Here is a 15,415-nt window from a genome sequence, read left to right as displayed (position 1 = left end):
TTGAGGTGAGTAACCGTGACACCATGAGGACCTACTAAGTAGTGGGAATTGGGCAATCCAAATTGGGGAGAAAATGGGATGGAAAAAAAAATGGGATTCCTTATGTCATGGCCCTTTAAGATTTATAGTGAATAATTTAAATGTTGGTTTATTTTTCACCCAGAACCGATCGTATTGCTTCAGAAGACATGGATCAAGTTATATGAATTATCTTTATATCCTTTTTGGAGCTTGAAAAGGATTATATGGAAATAAACATATAAATGAAAATATCTTTGTTTGTGTTGCATAGAAGTTATAAACTTGTATGAGATAATTTTTGGGAGAACAATTCCTTTAAATTTGATTGAACGTTTTATTTTTAATTTTTTTGCACCGACCCATCAGTTGAGAACCACTGCCCTATGGTAACCTTTTGACTTTTCATAAAGTTAAATTATTATAAGATATGACCTGTTTAAGATTAGAGTGGGGTTTTTTTTCAGGGTGAGTCTTGACCCCAAATCCCAGGAGCAGGTGGGTGTGTTGAGGAATCATCTCATTCAATTCAGCCCCCTCTATAAAGCTGGCAGTCTCACTGATCAAAACATGCCTGCCATACTGAAGAACCCACTTACACAGTGAGTTGACATTAGCATTTTGTAACCTTTGAGAAGTCTTTATTGTGTCATATAACTACATTTAAATACATTCAAAAAACTTCCTCATTTCTCAATTTTCCATGGACATGGAACTTGTCCTGGTGCTGAAGACCAATATAGAACTGTTCCGCTCATTTACAACAAAGGCCAGAAATATGGGTGCCACACCATCCCACAAATATATGTGTGAACTGATTATTAATAATTTCATTATCCATTTAAATTGTTATGCCTAAGCCAGCTCATGATGGCATAGAGATGCTCAGTTAAATTACTTTTGATATTAAAATAAGTTCCCAACTAGGAGTAAGTCTTGTAATTAAAGACTACAACGTGATATATTTATTTGTGGCCAGATTATGTAATAATATAGTTGACTTGATTTCAGTCATAGTCATCGAGTCTCAGCTTTCCCAGCTGAGCACCAGCACCATTTGGGTGGACAAAGAGTAACTGAGTAGCCCTCACACTCACAGATTGCAAAACAAGGAGAGCAAAGCTCATAGTGCTCTCCAATGTGGTATTGCTGTCTGTGTACTGTAAGCTGAATACAGTGTGTACAGTATGTCTTCATTGTTGAGCAGTTCTGAAGAAGCCTTTTCTTGTTTCTTTGCAACAATAGGATAATGTCTAAGCTGACTCTGGCTGATATGAATATCCTGCTGTTTCGCTGTGATGCTGAGGAGAAGGAGGACGGAGGAGGCTGTTACAACATCCCTGGCTGGACGTCACTCAAATATGGTGGTCTGCAAGGTACAGTTTTGTAATTTAGAGTAAATATAGAGTAAATATAACATATATTTATCATTGATTGATTGTTTTGTTTTGTTAAATTTGTATTCACTAGATGACTTAAAATAATTCTAAAACCCTTCAGCAGGAAATTGAGAAAAAAATACATTTGAACTGACTTTTATTTTAGGTTAATCAAAGTAATGCTGCTGTGTTTTATAAATGCTCCACTCATTTTTGCTTTTTTTCGTCCTGTTGTCATTTCACCCACACAGGTCTTTTGTCAGTGATGGCAGATATTCGACCCAAAAATGATCTGGGCCACCCATTTTGTGACAACCTGAGGCAAGGGGATTGGATGATTGACTACGTGAGCAATAGGCTGATGTCACGCGGGGGCACGCTGGCAGAGGTGAAAAAGAGATCAAAACTCCAAATATACACTGTGTAGCAGCTAATCTCATGGGTTTATTTGAGTTTAAGAGCTTTGAGAATATCCAGAGTTAACAACATGAGTACCTACATAAAGTCAAAACAAACCACGTCATTTCTGCAGAGACTGCTATCCTTATCCATTACTGACTCTTTAATCCATTAGATATGTGTGTAGCTATGCAAGGGTGTAGGATTAGTTCACTCAAAAATTAGGAGTCTGTCTTCATGCATTTCAAACACATATTACTTTTTGTCTTCTGTGGAACACAAAAGGAGATGTTTGGCAGAATGTTAAGGACTGACTGTCTCAGTCACCATTTAATTTCAATGTATTTTCCAGTGAATGGTGACTGTGACTGTTTTTTGTGTTTTTGTTCTCATTTTGGGTTCCATGGAATAAAGAGTGTCATATGAGTTTGAAACAACATGAGGGTGAGTAAATGATGCCAGACTTTTCCGTTTTGGGTGAATTACCCATTTGAGGTTGAAAGTTTTGGGTTTCTGTTGTCCCTAGGTGGGTCAGTGGTTCCAGGCTATGTTTGCTTACTTGAAACACATCCCCCGCTACCTCATCCCTTGTTACTTTGATGCCATCCTGGTTGGGGCTTACACAACTGCCCTTGACGTGACCTTCAAACAGATGTCATGGTCAGTGTCTAAAGAACAGACAAATTATCCATCAACCTCTGGATTATGTCTGTCCTAACATAAATGTACTTTAATCTTAAGGATGCAATTCAAGTCAACATTATACAACACGGTAAATCAATTCTAAAAAATCAATTTTGATTTTAATATGTGGCATGGAGTGGTGGTGGCGTAGTGGGCTAAAGCACATAACTGGTAATCAGAAGGTCACTGGTTCGATCCACACAGCCACCACCATTGTGTCCTTAAGCAAGGCACTTAACTCCAGGTTGCTCCGGGGGGATTGTCCCTGTAATAAGTGATCTTAAGTCGCTTTGGTTAAAAGCGTCTGCCAAATGCATAAATGTAAATGTAATATACATTTACAGTGCATTGCTCTAAATATTTTCTTTAAAAAGTAAGCATTTTACATTTTCATTGATTAAACAAACAAATCAAGAAAATTCAAGCTCAGGTTTTTCATAATTCAAAAGGTGTTTCACTCTTTGGGCTCTTAAAAGATTAGCCTTATTGTGTACATTTGTCTGTGTGTTAGCTTTGTGCAGAATGGCTCATCTTTCGTGAAGCTGCTTGCTCTGGGATCGGTTCAAATGTGTGGTGTTGGACGATTACCAGCTCTTCCACCTCTCTCACCAGCCTTGCCCGATGTGCCTTACCGCATCAATGAGATCACTAAGCAGAAGGAGCAGTGCTGTGTCTCCATGGCTGCAGGTGATCCCACAAATACCCTTCATTTTTTGTTATCATAAAGAAGTTGCTGTTATCACCTGAGTACATTATTTAACTAGTGCTGGCAGCCCAGTGGTTACAGGGATATTTCACCCAAATATGAAAATTCTGTCTTTATTTACTTACCCTCATATTGTTCCGAATCTGGATGAGTTTCTTTCTTCCATGAAATACAAAAGGATATGAACGGCAGAATGACTCAGTCACCATTCACTTTCATTTAATCTTTTTTCCATTCAACAAAAGTGAATGTTGACTGGTGCGGTCATACTGCCGAACATCTCCTTTTGTGTTCCAAAGAATAAAGAAAGTCATACAGCTTTGGAACAACATGAGGGTGAGTAAATTATGACAGAATTACATTTTGGGGTGAACTATTCCTTTAAGGATCCAGGCTACTAACATTGGGTTGGAGGTTCAAAACCTAATTGTGTGCCAGCATGTTAGTGTCACAAGTTCTTGCTCTTCTAACTTTTTTAAATTGTAAGATGGTATTGTTCTTGATGAATTCTTCATTCTATAGGCTTACCTCATTTCTCTGCTGGAATCTTCCGCTGCTGGGGCAGAGACACATTCATCGCCCTGCGTGGACTCATGCTGGTCACCGGTCGTCACCTGGAGGCCAGGTATTAATCCAACAAGCATCCTATGAGTGAACTCATTCATTATTCCAAGAATCTACAGAGAAGCATATGGATGAGCTCCTACTGATTTGAAAACTTACTCTTGTGAATCTGTCAGTTAGTAGAGATGAGTTTTCTCCTTAATGAGTTTTCTCTTTCTTAATGCTTCCTCACACAGGAACATTATCCTGGCCTTTGCTGGCACACTGAGACATGGCCTGATCCCAAACCTGCTGGGAGAGGGTGTGGGAGCACGCTTTAACTGTCGTGATGCGGTGTGGTGGTGGCTGCAGTGCATTCAGGACTACTGCACTATGGTGCCCAATGGCACTGACATCCTCCAATGCCCCGTGTCCAGGATGTACCCCACAGATGACTCTAAGCCCCTGGCACCTGGCACTGTGGCAAGCCACTGACATACATATTTCACTAGAACTCATAATAGACCATTGTTTATTACATTTTGTCTCTGCAGCAGGGAATACTGACCCCCCATCCCCATATAGCATATAGATTAATTAATTAATAACGATTAATCTCAATATAATTCTTTTATGTAACTGCTAAGAAAACCTCCCCCCAATATAACAATAGTTCAATATTATAATTGTATAATATATGATAAAATAATGACATTTTAATAAATATAAATTATATTTATTATAAATATAATTCACATAATTTAAATGCATTGCATTATTGTAAGAAAATCCAAAAAGCGTCTTTAGAAGACTGTATATTGTTTATTTCCATATTGTTGAACATTAGCCAATCATTGGCCTACGGTCCACAGCAATCCATTTTAAAATTAAATTAATCTATCTGTCCGAAATACATTTAATATAAGGGCTTTTCTAAGGTGAATTAGTGAGTGAGCCTTCTGAGCCAATTAATTTGTGTCTGATATACAGTATCTATATACTGTGTATATATACAGTATATATATATATATATATACAGTATATATATATATATATATATATATATATATATATATATATATATATAGTAATATTGTGACAGGGCAGAGAGCTGGCCTGGTCATGATTTTATACACATATATTATTTTATAAAACATTTTAGCTTGATTTCTTTTATTCAATAGCATGCATTTTTATAAAGATCAGTTGCTCCACTTTTACTCAGATGTAATCCATTAAATGTGTTGTTTTGGTTTTGTCACAGGAGCAGCTGTTGTATGAGGTAATACATGAGGCCATGGAGCGCCACATGCAGGGTATGGAGTTCAGAGAGAGGAACGCTGGACCACAGATTGACCGCAACATGAGAGATGAAGGTAAGGCCATTGACACAAGTATTTTTTCCTTTCTTTTGAAACACACACTCTAATGTTCCTTTGAGAATAACCTGTTGTGTTCTAAAATCTCTCAGGCTTCAATATTTTGGCCAAGGTGAACCCTGACACTGGCTTTGTTTATGGTGGAAATCAGTTCAACTGTGGGACCTGGATGGACAAAATGGGAGAGAGTGAGAAAGCCGGCAACAAAGGCATGCCGGCTACACCCAGGTATGCCCTAAAACCTCTTAAAGCCAAATATACTCCATTTTTGAGACAATATATAAATTAATAATTTCTCTCTCTTGCACGCTTACTCTTTCTCTCTCTGTTGTGATCGTTCCATATGATTCTTTTGTTGCTAATGCAGAGATGGCTCAGCAGTGGAAATAGTGGGTCTTTGCAAGTCTACATTACGCTGGCTGGTGGAGTTAAACAAACAAGGGCTCTTTCCTTACAATACCATAACCATTCAGAGAGACGGTGAGCTCAGATTGCCCTCATATCCTCACAAACACCCATAGCTCTGTTCCAATACCTACTGAGCTGCCTTCCTAGACTGCATAGTAAGGCCAGATACATACTTCATGCTAGTACACTCCTGCTGAGGTGAGCACTTGACCAACGCATTTCCAACACATGGTCCTTACGTTACTGTGGCGGTATCAAACCTCAGTACACTAGGGGGCAACAGACTTGCCTTCAAATCTCTGTGCCAGTAAAGTGGATGTGTTATAATTCAGGTAAGCAGCTATTCATATTTTTTTATTTTTACTGTAACTTACTTGCTCAGAATAATTCACTTCAAACGGTCATTCCGCCATTACAGTAGTTGACTAAAACAGAAAATTCACCGTATAAGTGGACAGTTTACACTAATGTCGACTGTAGCGCCCCTTGTGGCAACTTGAGAATGCATTGTATTATGAATTGTGGTCACATTTTGCAATGCAACAATGCATGATTTTGAGCTTGATTAGCTGGAAGCCTCTGAGTTCACATACTTGCATTGAGTTTGTTCGGGCTTAAGACATTAAGTGCTTTTCCACCCATAGCCACGGGAAGTGGGGGGTGCTGTCAAATCATCTTATTCTGTGATAATCTCGTTAACCAAAGTAATGACGAAAATGTTAAAGGGTATTTTTGTTATTTCCGCAGCAACGGCCAACCTTAAACCCCCCCAGCACCAACCCTTTTGCAGAGGAGACTTTCAATTAAAAATGATTAGCGTTTTTGTGTGCCATGTATTGTTTGTGCTTATCGGCAGGCTTGGGGAGTAATGGAATACATGTAATGGTGTTACATAATCAGAATACAAATATGTGTAACTGTAATCTGTTACAGTTACATGAAAACTCAACGTTTTCAGATTACATTTATATTTGGTAAAAACTGGGATCACTAGCAGGATTAGAATTTTCAATATATATATATATATATATATATATATATATATATATATATATATATATATATAAATATAAATTAACTAAAGATTGCTTTATTGTGGTACAGATATGATAGATGCGCTCGAGATCTCTTCTGGTTCTCTCTTGTGACTCACGTGAATATGGCGCCACTTACTGTCGCTTGCACAAATAACATCTGGCTCACATCAACACTGTGCTCTCCAGGCAAATGTGGTCAAACCTTTAAAAGTGCTGTTTTATCGCAATAGCCACTGGAGGACTATTATAATTTTTGTGGAAATTTCTACATTCTTGTCTCTTCACTGGAAAAAAGGGAAACAATATTACAGTTCAGTGCAATTTACCTTCCAGCTGTGAAGATGCTGTGATTTTTCAAGGACCTGACATATAATTTGAAGAAGCATTTAAAGGTAAGGACCACGTGAAAATCACGTTAGCAAGGTAGCTAAAATATAGTCATATGTGTTCCCTAATTTGGCCATCCGACCGTCTTTCGATCGTTTTTCCTGGAGCAGGAATAGAAGCAGAGAAACGACCACTCCCCCAGGAGAACAGCCATATGGGATGCCTGCTGTCGAAACTTTAGTGTGACTTCACATTTCCATCTTAATTTGAAACTATATCAACTCTAACTCTAAAAATGTTCTCTGAAATGCTTTCATTTTGTAATGACAACGGTAATTGGAACAGCATTTCTTTTTTTCTTTGTTAAAAAAATCCAGATTGTACACATGAATACCAAATGAATTGAACATCTTATTACGTTCATAGGGGAAAATGTGCAATGGATAATTTATCTGATTTTGATACTTATTATAAATGTATTGTTAAGAACTGTTAAAAAAACTGGCTTGATAAGTAAATCAAGACACATTAAAAAGTTGACATCTATGTTGATCTATTCTTTAAAACAAGATGACCGGCACTGGTTAATAATTAAAAATAATAATAATGATGATGATGATGATGAAGATGAATGAATGGTCAGCGCCAATTAGTCTACATGTTAACTGCAATACATGGCAGAATTCAACTTTGTAGTGTTTTTGAATCTGATATATCCTTTCAGATTTTTTCATGTCAGCCATGACATAATTCAGTGCATCTGTTCTATCTGTATTTGCTTGATGAGAAAATAAACTATTTTCTATTTTCACCTGATTTGGTAAAAAATGCAGAGTTGTTTTACATTTGAACATATTCTGTTTTCCTATTAAGGAGGCAGTGTCCTGGTTTTTCATGCTTTTTTCTTTTATATAATAATAGCATTATTCAAACATGGTTATTGCGTTTCTCTTGGTTTTATTCACAAATGTGATCTTGAGGTAATCAAAAAGTAATCTGATTACATTGTTTTCATATCAAGGTAACATTACTGATTACATTTCACTAAGTAATCAGTATTTGTAATGGGTTATATTTAAATAGTATCCCTCCCAACCCTGTTTATCGGTTTACCTATTGGAATCAGTTGTGTGTGTCGAGCCACACAAGATATGCTGTACCCATATTTCAAAGCATTTCAAATCTGTCACTGAGATTCCATTTCGGTTAGGATGCTGCTTAATAAGACAGCAGCCTATGTAGGAAGTAGACAGCGAGGCAGCTCATTCAGTATTGGGCCACAGCTAATATATATGACCCCTTGCATTCTCTCCATAGTGTTCCACCACTACAGAGTTACTAACTTCCTGTTTTAATCATACCTGCAGGCCAGCCGCTCTCTGTGTCCTATGAAGATTGGGACAGAAACATCCAGAGGAACTTTGAGAAGATGTTCTATGTGTCCAGTGACCCAAATGAACCCAGTGAGAAGCATCCTGAGCTTGTCCATAAGCGGGGCATTTATAAAGACAGCTATGGAGCCTCCAGTCCATGGTGTGACTACCAGCTCAGACCCAACTTTACTATTACCATGGTGGTGGTAAGGACTCTTTCTAAGGCAATGTCTACCCTATTTTGTTTTTTGCTTGAAAACATACTTTTGCAACATCTTAAGTGTTATTAAGTTGCTTTGGATAAAAGTGTCAGCTACTGTAAATGACAAATTAGCAGCTAGTGAATGTCCAGTGGTTTCCCTTCTTTAGGCTCCAGAGTTGTTTACTGTAGAGAAAGCATGGGAAGCTCTGAACATTGTGGAAGAGAAACTGCTTGGACCTCTTGGCATGAAGACATTGGACCCAGAGTGAGAATCCTTAAATTAATATTAATGGAATGTCTGTGGTATTGTTTATGATCTTCTGTACAGTAGAGTATGTGACTCCCTGATCATCTGATTATTTGAACAGTGACATGATATACTGTGGAGATTACGACAATTCCCTCGACAATGACAACTATAACCTCGCTAGAGGCTTCAACTACCACCAAGGCCCTGTAAGATCCATATTCAGTGCTTCATCAGCTCAATGTAATTTTACAGTCTTAAAGATTTCTTAACTTTTTCTTTGTTTACTGTCTTCAGGAGTGGCTCTGGCCTATCGGTTACTTCCTCCGTGCCAAGATCTATTTTGCAAAGAAGCTTGGCAAAGATACTTACGAGAGAACAGTGTATTTGGTTAAGAATGTTCTCTCTCGCCATTATGTCCACATGGAAAGGTAAACTATGCTTGAGGATTTATTGGCCTCATAAACGTGATCATCGGCAGATGCCACGGCCGATATAATGTCAGTATAATTGTGTTATATAAATATATTTATGTAATACAGTTATTAATGTTAACAAATGAGACACAAATAAAAAATGTAAATAAAAAAAAAAGACAAAAAAAAACATATTTTACCCAGTATTTACACTGCATTTACTAAAAGTATTTCAAAATGATGACTATTTAAATATATTTCTGTTTACCTCAGATAACTTCATGTCTGTTGGACAAACAGGAATGGTTATCGACTTATACAGATCGTCTGAAAATGTAAATAGTCTGTATATTTATTTTTTAAGGAACCTTGAAAGTACCCACCTGCGGTAGATAGAGCTATGTCATTAATCAATTTGATCAAATGTTTCCCTACCAAGTTATATACCACAGAGCTGCTTCGTATTAATAGCAGTATTGTACTCTCATACAATATCAATTATAATCTCACGATAGCATTTCATCCATAGTGACCACTTTTTCTTTCAAATATAAGTTTAAAATCTTACCCTAAATCTCATAAAAATATCTCATTAGAAATTACTCATTTTAATCTATGTATTGAATGATTCAGCATTTTTGGTGTGATACCATTGGGAAACGTGCTGAGCTAGTGCATGCATCTGAGGAAATAACTCAGTCCGAACGGAGCGTCAACCCAAGCTTTCACGTGCAGCTGCTTTTTTCTCTCTCTTTTTTTTTTTTTGCAGCCGGGGTACATGTTTCCCCCCTCATAGAGAAATCGTCATTTCTACCCTGCATTATGGGAGTAAACAGCAGCCAAGTGCCGATTCCAATGCAGTGACAAATATATAATACATTTTATTTTTAGTAGAAAGTAGTCGAAAGAATTGTGCTGAGAAAGAGCACGAAGCAACAGTGAAACCATTTCATGCATTGGGCATTTCCAGGATGAAATTTCTGCTAAATCAACCAAACTATGTCTGTGATGTCAGGTAAACATGAGGTGACCTGTTACTTTGTTAGAGAAAATTTTTTTTGTTCTGGGGCCTATACACTCACCTAAAGGATTATTAGGAACACCATACTAATACTGTGTTTGACCCCCTTTCGCCTTCAGAACTGCCTTAATTCTACGTGGCATTGATTCAACAAGGTGCTGAAAGCATTCTTTAGAAATGTTGGCCCATATTGATAGGATAGCATCTTGCAGTTGATGGAGATTTGTGGGATGCACATCCAGGGCACTGTTCCACCACATCCCAAAGATGCTCTATTGGGTTGAGATCTGGTGACTGTGGGGGCCATTTTAGTACAGTGAACTCATTGTCATGTTCAAGAAACCAATTTGAAATGATTCGAGCTTTGTGACATGGTGCATTATCCTGCTGGAAGTAGCCATCAGAGGATGGATCAATGTTCTCATTCTGTTTACGCCAAATTCTGACTCTACCATCTGAATGTCTCAACAGAAATCGAGACTCATCAGACCAGGCAACATATTTCCAGTCTTCAACTGTCCAATTTTGGTGAGCTCTTGCAAATTGTAGCCTCTTTTTTCTATTTGTAGTGGAGATGAGTGGTACCCGGTGGGGTTTTCTACGGTTGTAGCCCATCCGCCTCAAGGTTGTGCGTGTTGTGGCTTCACAAATGCTTTGCTGCATACCTCGGTTGTAACGAGTGGTTATTTCAGGCAAAGTTGCTCTTCTATCAGCTTGAATCAGTCGGCCCATTCTCCTCTGACCTCTAGCATCAACAAGGCATTTTCAGCCCACAGGACTGCCGCGATACTGGATGTTTTTCCTTTTCACACCATTCTTTGTAAACCCTAGAAATGGTTGTGTGTGAAAATCCCAGTAACTGAGCAGATTGTGAAATACTCAGACCGGCCCGTCTGGCACCAACAACCATGCCACGCTCCAAATTGCTTAAATCACCTTTCTTTCCCATTCTGACATTCAGTTTGGAGTTCAGGAGATTGTCTTGACCAGGACCACACCCCTAAATGCATTGAAGCAACTGCCATGTGATTGGTTGATTAGATAATTGCATTAATGAGAAATTGAACAGGTGTTCCTAATAATCCTTTAGGTGAGTGGATGTTTCTAGTTACGCCAATGACCGTTCTAACTGTGTTTCCTGCACTACCACTGCAACACCGCTACTGCTGTAAATCTAGCCTGATCTCATGAAATATACTTGAACATGACAACATTTTTGCAATTCAAAATATACGTGCTGTATAGCACGCAAATGTCCAGCCAAGGGTGCCAAAAGCGAGTAAAATGGTGTTGTATTCAGATGAGGTTTTAAGGTGAATTTTATATGGATGTTTTTAAAACATTCCTCTCTAACCTTAAACTTTGGCCTGATCCTAACCAATAGTGTTTTAAAATATAAATGAGACATTAAAAAATATATTCTTACATTATCAATGCCTAAACCTCACCACTAGTGTTTGAAAATACAGAAGCAATATGAAAAATCACATTTTCTGAATCAACCACATCATTTTATGCCACTTCTATGACTCTGTAATGTCACATGTCAGCTTGAGTTCATAGCTGGACTTGTACCGTGGTCCTCTGACTCAATATTAAAGAAGCAACACAACTTTTCATTCACCCAACTGAAGATAGCTGTGTAAATACAAAAACTAACTTTTCCAGATTTTTCTCAACACGATCATTTCACTTTTAATGTACATACATGACTGCATTATTTAGTTTCCACTAAATTGACGTGCTTTGGGCAAACAGCAGCCCCGTTTCATTATTCGTTTTTTGAGTGTTGAATCAGGATGACTCTTACAGTTTGAGTTGGTTCTTTTGAATCTACACTACAAAGCAAACAGCACAACCTCCCGAAAGAATGACTCCTATCATTCGGTTCTTTTTAGTGAATCAAAATTCTTTATAGTTCCCATCTCCACTGCAGTAACATGTCATAAGAATCCGGAATATCAAAGATCTTTCGTGTTTTTTTTCCTCAGGTCATCCTGGAAGGGTCTGCCAGAGCTTACTAATGAGAATGGCCAGTATTGCCCCTTCAGCTGTGAAACTCAGGCCTGGTCCATTGCCACTGTGCTTGAGGTTCTTCATGATCTGTGAGCAGAGACAAAGACTCCCTCGTCTTCCACATTTGTCACTGTGTGATCTTGCTTGTGTGCTCCTTACCTAAACAGCTTAAAGGGCGTGTTACCACTTAGAGCTAACAGAGGTAGTTTACTCTCTGTCCAGTGTAGATTACAAGATATATCAGCACAGCATCCTGTGCTTCTAGTATTTGTAAGACATTTCCTTGTTCCTCATATCCCTTTGCCTTTGCCATTCAAAGCTAGAGCACTGTAGCAACTTCTGTTGACTACTAGATACTGTGAGTTGCCCTTAAGGTAACTAAATTGTTTAAGATGTGTAGTATAAATGACGCATCATCAATGTTAATGTAATGGCTTTGTCCTAATGCTTTGCACACAACTGCCCCTTTCACACTGTTGTACGGTTAGGATGAACCTTTTGATGTTTAAAACTCACAAAGTTATTTTTGTTTGCATGTATTATACCTGAATAGTTAGGAAAACTGATAACAGGAATAAATGTGAAATAAAAAAAAGAGTGTTTAAAGAAAAATAATTGGTTTCACTTTTGTTAAAACGTAAGTTTTGTTATTAATTAAGAAAGCGTGCATATAAATTTTTTTGCATTTCCCAGATTTATTGGGCGGCAATAAATGCCTGGCAATAAATACCTTTTTTATTGTCAGGAAGTTTTATTACCTTTGATCTATAAACATCAGAAAGCATTTTTCAATAGAACTATTTATACTTTTAACATGTATCAACAAAAAAACATCTCTGTCCAATTAAATTCAGTTGGAGACAAAAGCAAATCACTTCATTATGGTAATTGTATTAGAGAAATATTTCGGCTTCAATGCAAGTTAAGGTCAATCAACATGTGGCATAATGTTGATTACCACAATATATAATTTTGACTTAAAAAAAAAAAAAAAAAAAGGTTACGGTGTTGCACTTACAATGGAAGTGAATGGGGCCAATATTTGGAGTGTTTAGAGGCAGAAATAAGAAGCTTATAATCTTGTTGGCCCCATTCACGTCCATTGTAAATTCCTCACTGTAACCCAGATTTTTTTAAAGAAAAGAAGGAACAGTCAAAATTATTTTTTGTTGTAATCAACATTATGCCACAAATGCTCAATTGAGCTTAACTTGTATTGAACCAGGAATATTGATGCTTTAGCGTGAAGAGAGTCAGGTTAGGTTTTTATAGACTTCAATGTGTTCGGATGATGCAAATAAATGCTGATGTGAACCATTTGAAAGCCCTTTTAAAGAAATTGAGTTGCATGTCTATCAGAATACTCACTGGTAAAGGACTGACTAGTCAAAAGAAAAGAGACCCACTCAGAAAAGTCCCACTGCAAGAGCATAAAACCCATAATTGGGATTCAAAGAATGATGTTTCGTTTAATCTACGAGGTTGGAGATTTATAACTTGACACTTCAACCAAACGTAAAAGAAATACCAGAACTGAATATCACCAAAGGAGAAGTTTGCTGGTGCTTCCTATGTAGCCTCAAACTGGGATTTCTTTTGTGCAGATGCTTGGCTGAGAGTGGAGTTCTGAGGGCCAAGCTCACTTTCCATGACTCATGCCTCATTTTAGCATTAAAGCAAATGTTACAGCTAATATTTAAATGTCTACAGTGAATACAAATGAGAAATGTGATGTATTAACTCCATCTTAAAATAACAATAAAGCAGTTGCTGAAGCGGTTCAAGGGCCGGGACTGGACTGTATATATTGATGTGAAATGTCCCACCTTCCGAGACTGTAACATGAAGCCCTGGAATTCAGAGGCATTCTCCACCGCCTGCAGGATTACTGAGAGTTAAACACAGAGATGTGTGTTGACCTCCCCCGGCCTGCCATTGTAACTCAGTTTGACCTCTGCTTCTTACATAATCATGAGCTTTTCATCGAGGAAACAACAATGGTAATGATATGGAGAAATGTGAGACTAATTACTTTATATAATAATACGCAGTCATTCCTGCTGGGGGAACAAAAAACAGCCTAAACCAGCTTAAGCTGATTGCTGATTGAAGCTGGTCTAGTTTTGCTGGTTGGACAGTTGATGTCCCAGCCTGACTAGCAGACAAGTGCCCAACCCCCCTCGAAAACTTGCAAATCAGACCAGCTAAGTCCACCGAAACAGCTAAGGCTGGTTTAACCTGTTTTTCTTTTCAGCAGGGATTTCAATGTGTTAAGGTAGAATGACATTTGCGTAACAGTAAATATCACATATATTAGTTATTTTAAAATGGTTGGTCGTCAATTAAACATCAATAAAATCCGACCACAAGACAAGATCTTGTTCTCTGCTACGCTTAACAGGATTGCTTTTGCAAAGTGGAGGATGAAGGTTTAAGATTTTAGGGCCATTGCAATGAATACTCAACATATGGGGACTTGTTCTTTCAATTTGTTAACCTCCCATTTAAATGTTTAATGTTACTTGAACTAGTGCTTTTCAGTGTTTATATTGTGAAATGATTTGTTTGGAAATATTAATAAGACATAATTGTTACATACTGTTTCTTTTTTCTAAGAAGAAACATTACCAACAATACAATACAATCATCACGTAATTAAACATTTCCGCACTACAACTAAATTAAAAACTTTGTCAAATGAATATCTCTGAAGTATTAGCTGCAGTTCCCTCAGTCGATAATGCTTTGTCCTGATCTGATCATGGTGTTGTTTAAAGAAACTCTGTAAGGAGAGCTTTGACAAGAATCCTCCACAGTACCATTAAGGTTGGCCATGACCCTTCTCATCTATTCAATGTGCATTCACTCATTTTAAACTGACTTGCAACTTTTAGTGGCATTTTAGAAATGTTTTAGTCATTTTTACTGCGTATAATGTGCTTTTAGTGTTTACATTTTGTTTCTTTCTTTTTTTTCACTTATTTTTATCTACTGTACTCTTGATGTTGACCTGCTGTGTTTTGGAACATGGTAGCTTGCCAGACCCTATCCCGTAGACCATATATTGGACCAGCAAAAAAACAGCTACCAGGTGGTCATACCAGCCAAAAGCTGATGTATTTTTTTAATGTTATAATTCCTTCTCATATCCCAGGCTAATGTGCAGTAAGCCATTTGTAGACCGTTTTAACCTAAAAGTGTCCAATAATTGCTTTTGCTAAAATAATTCACCAAAATTCTGTTGGTGATACTAGTGGTGC

The 15,415-nt window shown here is 37.6% G+C and overlaps 1 protein-coding gene across 4 annotated transcripts in view; it reads left to right on the top strand.

Annotated features, from left to right (window-relative positions):
• The window catches only part of agla (amylo-alpha-1, 6-glucosidase, 4-alpha-glucanotransferase a), a 40,915-nt gene extending 28,141 nt beyond the window's left edge, over positions 1-12,774 (top strand). For all 4 annotated transcript variants that reach the window (XM_052128094.1, XM_052128095.1, XM_052128093.1 and 1 more), the window contains exons 20-34: positions 486-620; positions 1,264-1,394; positions 1,649-1,785; positions 2,323-2,456; positions 2,992-3,167; positions 3,709-3,811; positions 3,987-4,212; positions 4,994-5,105; positions 5,201-5,336; positions 5,476-5,588; positions 8,248-8,459; positions 8,623-8,720; positions 8,824-8,911; positions 9,000-9,133; positions 12,131-12,774. In XM_052128094.1, coding sequence (XP_051984054.1) covers positions 486-620; positions 1,264-1,394; positions 1,649-1,785; positions 2,323-2,456; positions 2,992-3,167; positions 3,709-3,811; positions 3,987-4,212; positions 4,994-5,105; positions 5,201-5,336; positions 5,476-5,588; positions 8,248-8,459; positions 8,623-8,720; positions 8,824-8,911; positions 9,000-9,133; positions 12,131-12,248 — 2,053 coding nt within the window. In that variant the 3' untranslated portion in view covers positions 12,249-12,774. The remainder of the gene's footprint in view (positions 1-485; positions 621-1,263; positions 1,395-1,648; positions 1,786-2,322; positions 2,457-2,991; positions 3,168-3,708; positions 3,812-3,986; positions 4,213-4,993; positions 5,106-5,200; positions 5,337-5,475; positions 5,589-8,247; positions 8,460-8,622; positions 8,721-8,823; positions 8,912-8,999; positions 9,134-12,130) is intronic.
• Positions 12,775-15,415: the final 2,641 nt, after the last annotated feature.

Source organism: Xyrauchen texanus, chromosome 6 (genome assembly GCF_025860055.1).
Source record: "Xyrauchen texanus isolate HMW12.3.18 chromosome 6, RBS_HiC_50CHRs, whole genome shotgun sequence".
NCBI lineage: Eukaryota > Metazoa > Chordata > Actinopteri > Cypriniformes > Catostomidae > Xyrauchen > Xyrauchen texanus.
Note: the sequence above shows the minus strand (reverse complement) of the source record. Positions and strands in the feature narration are given on the sequence as shown.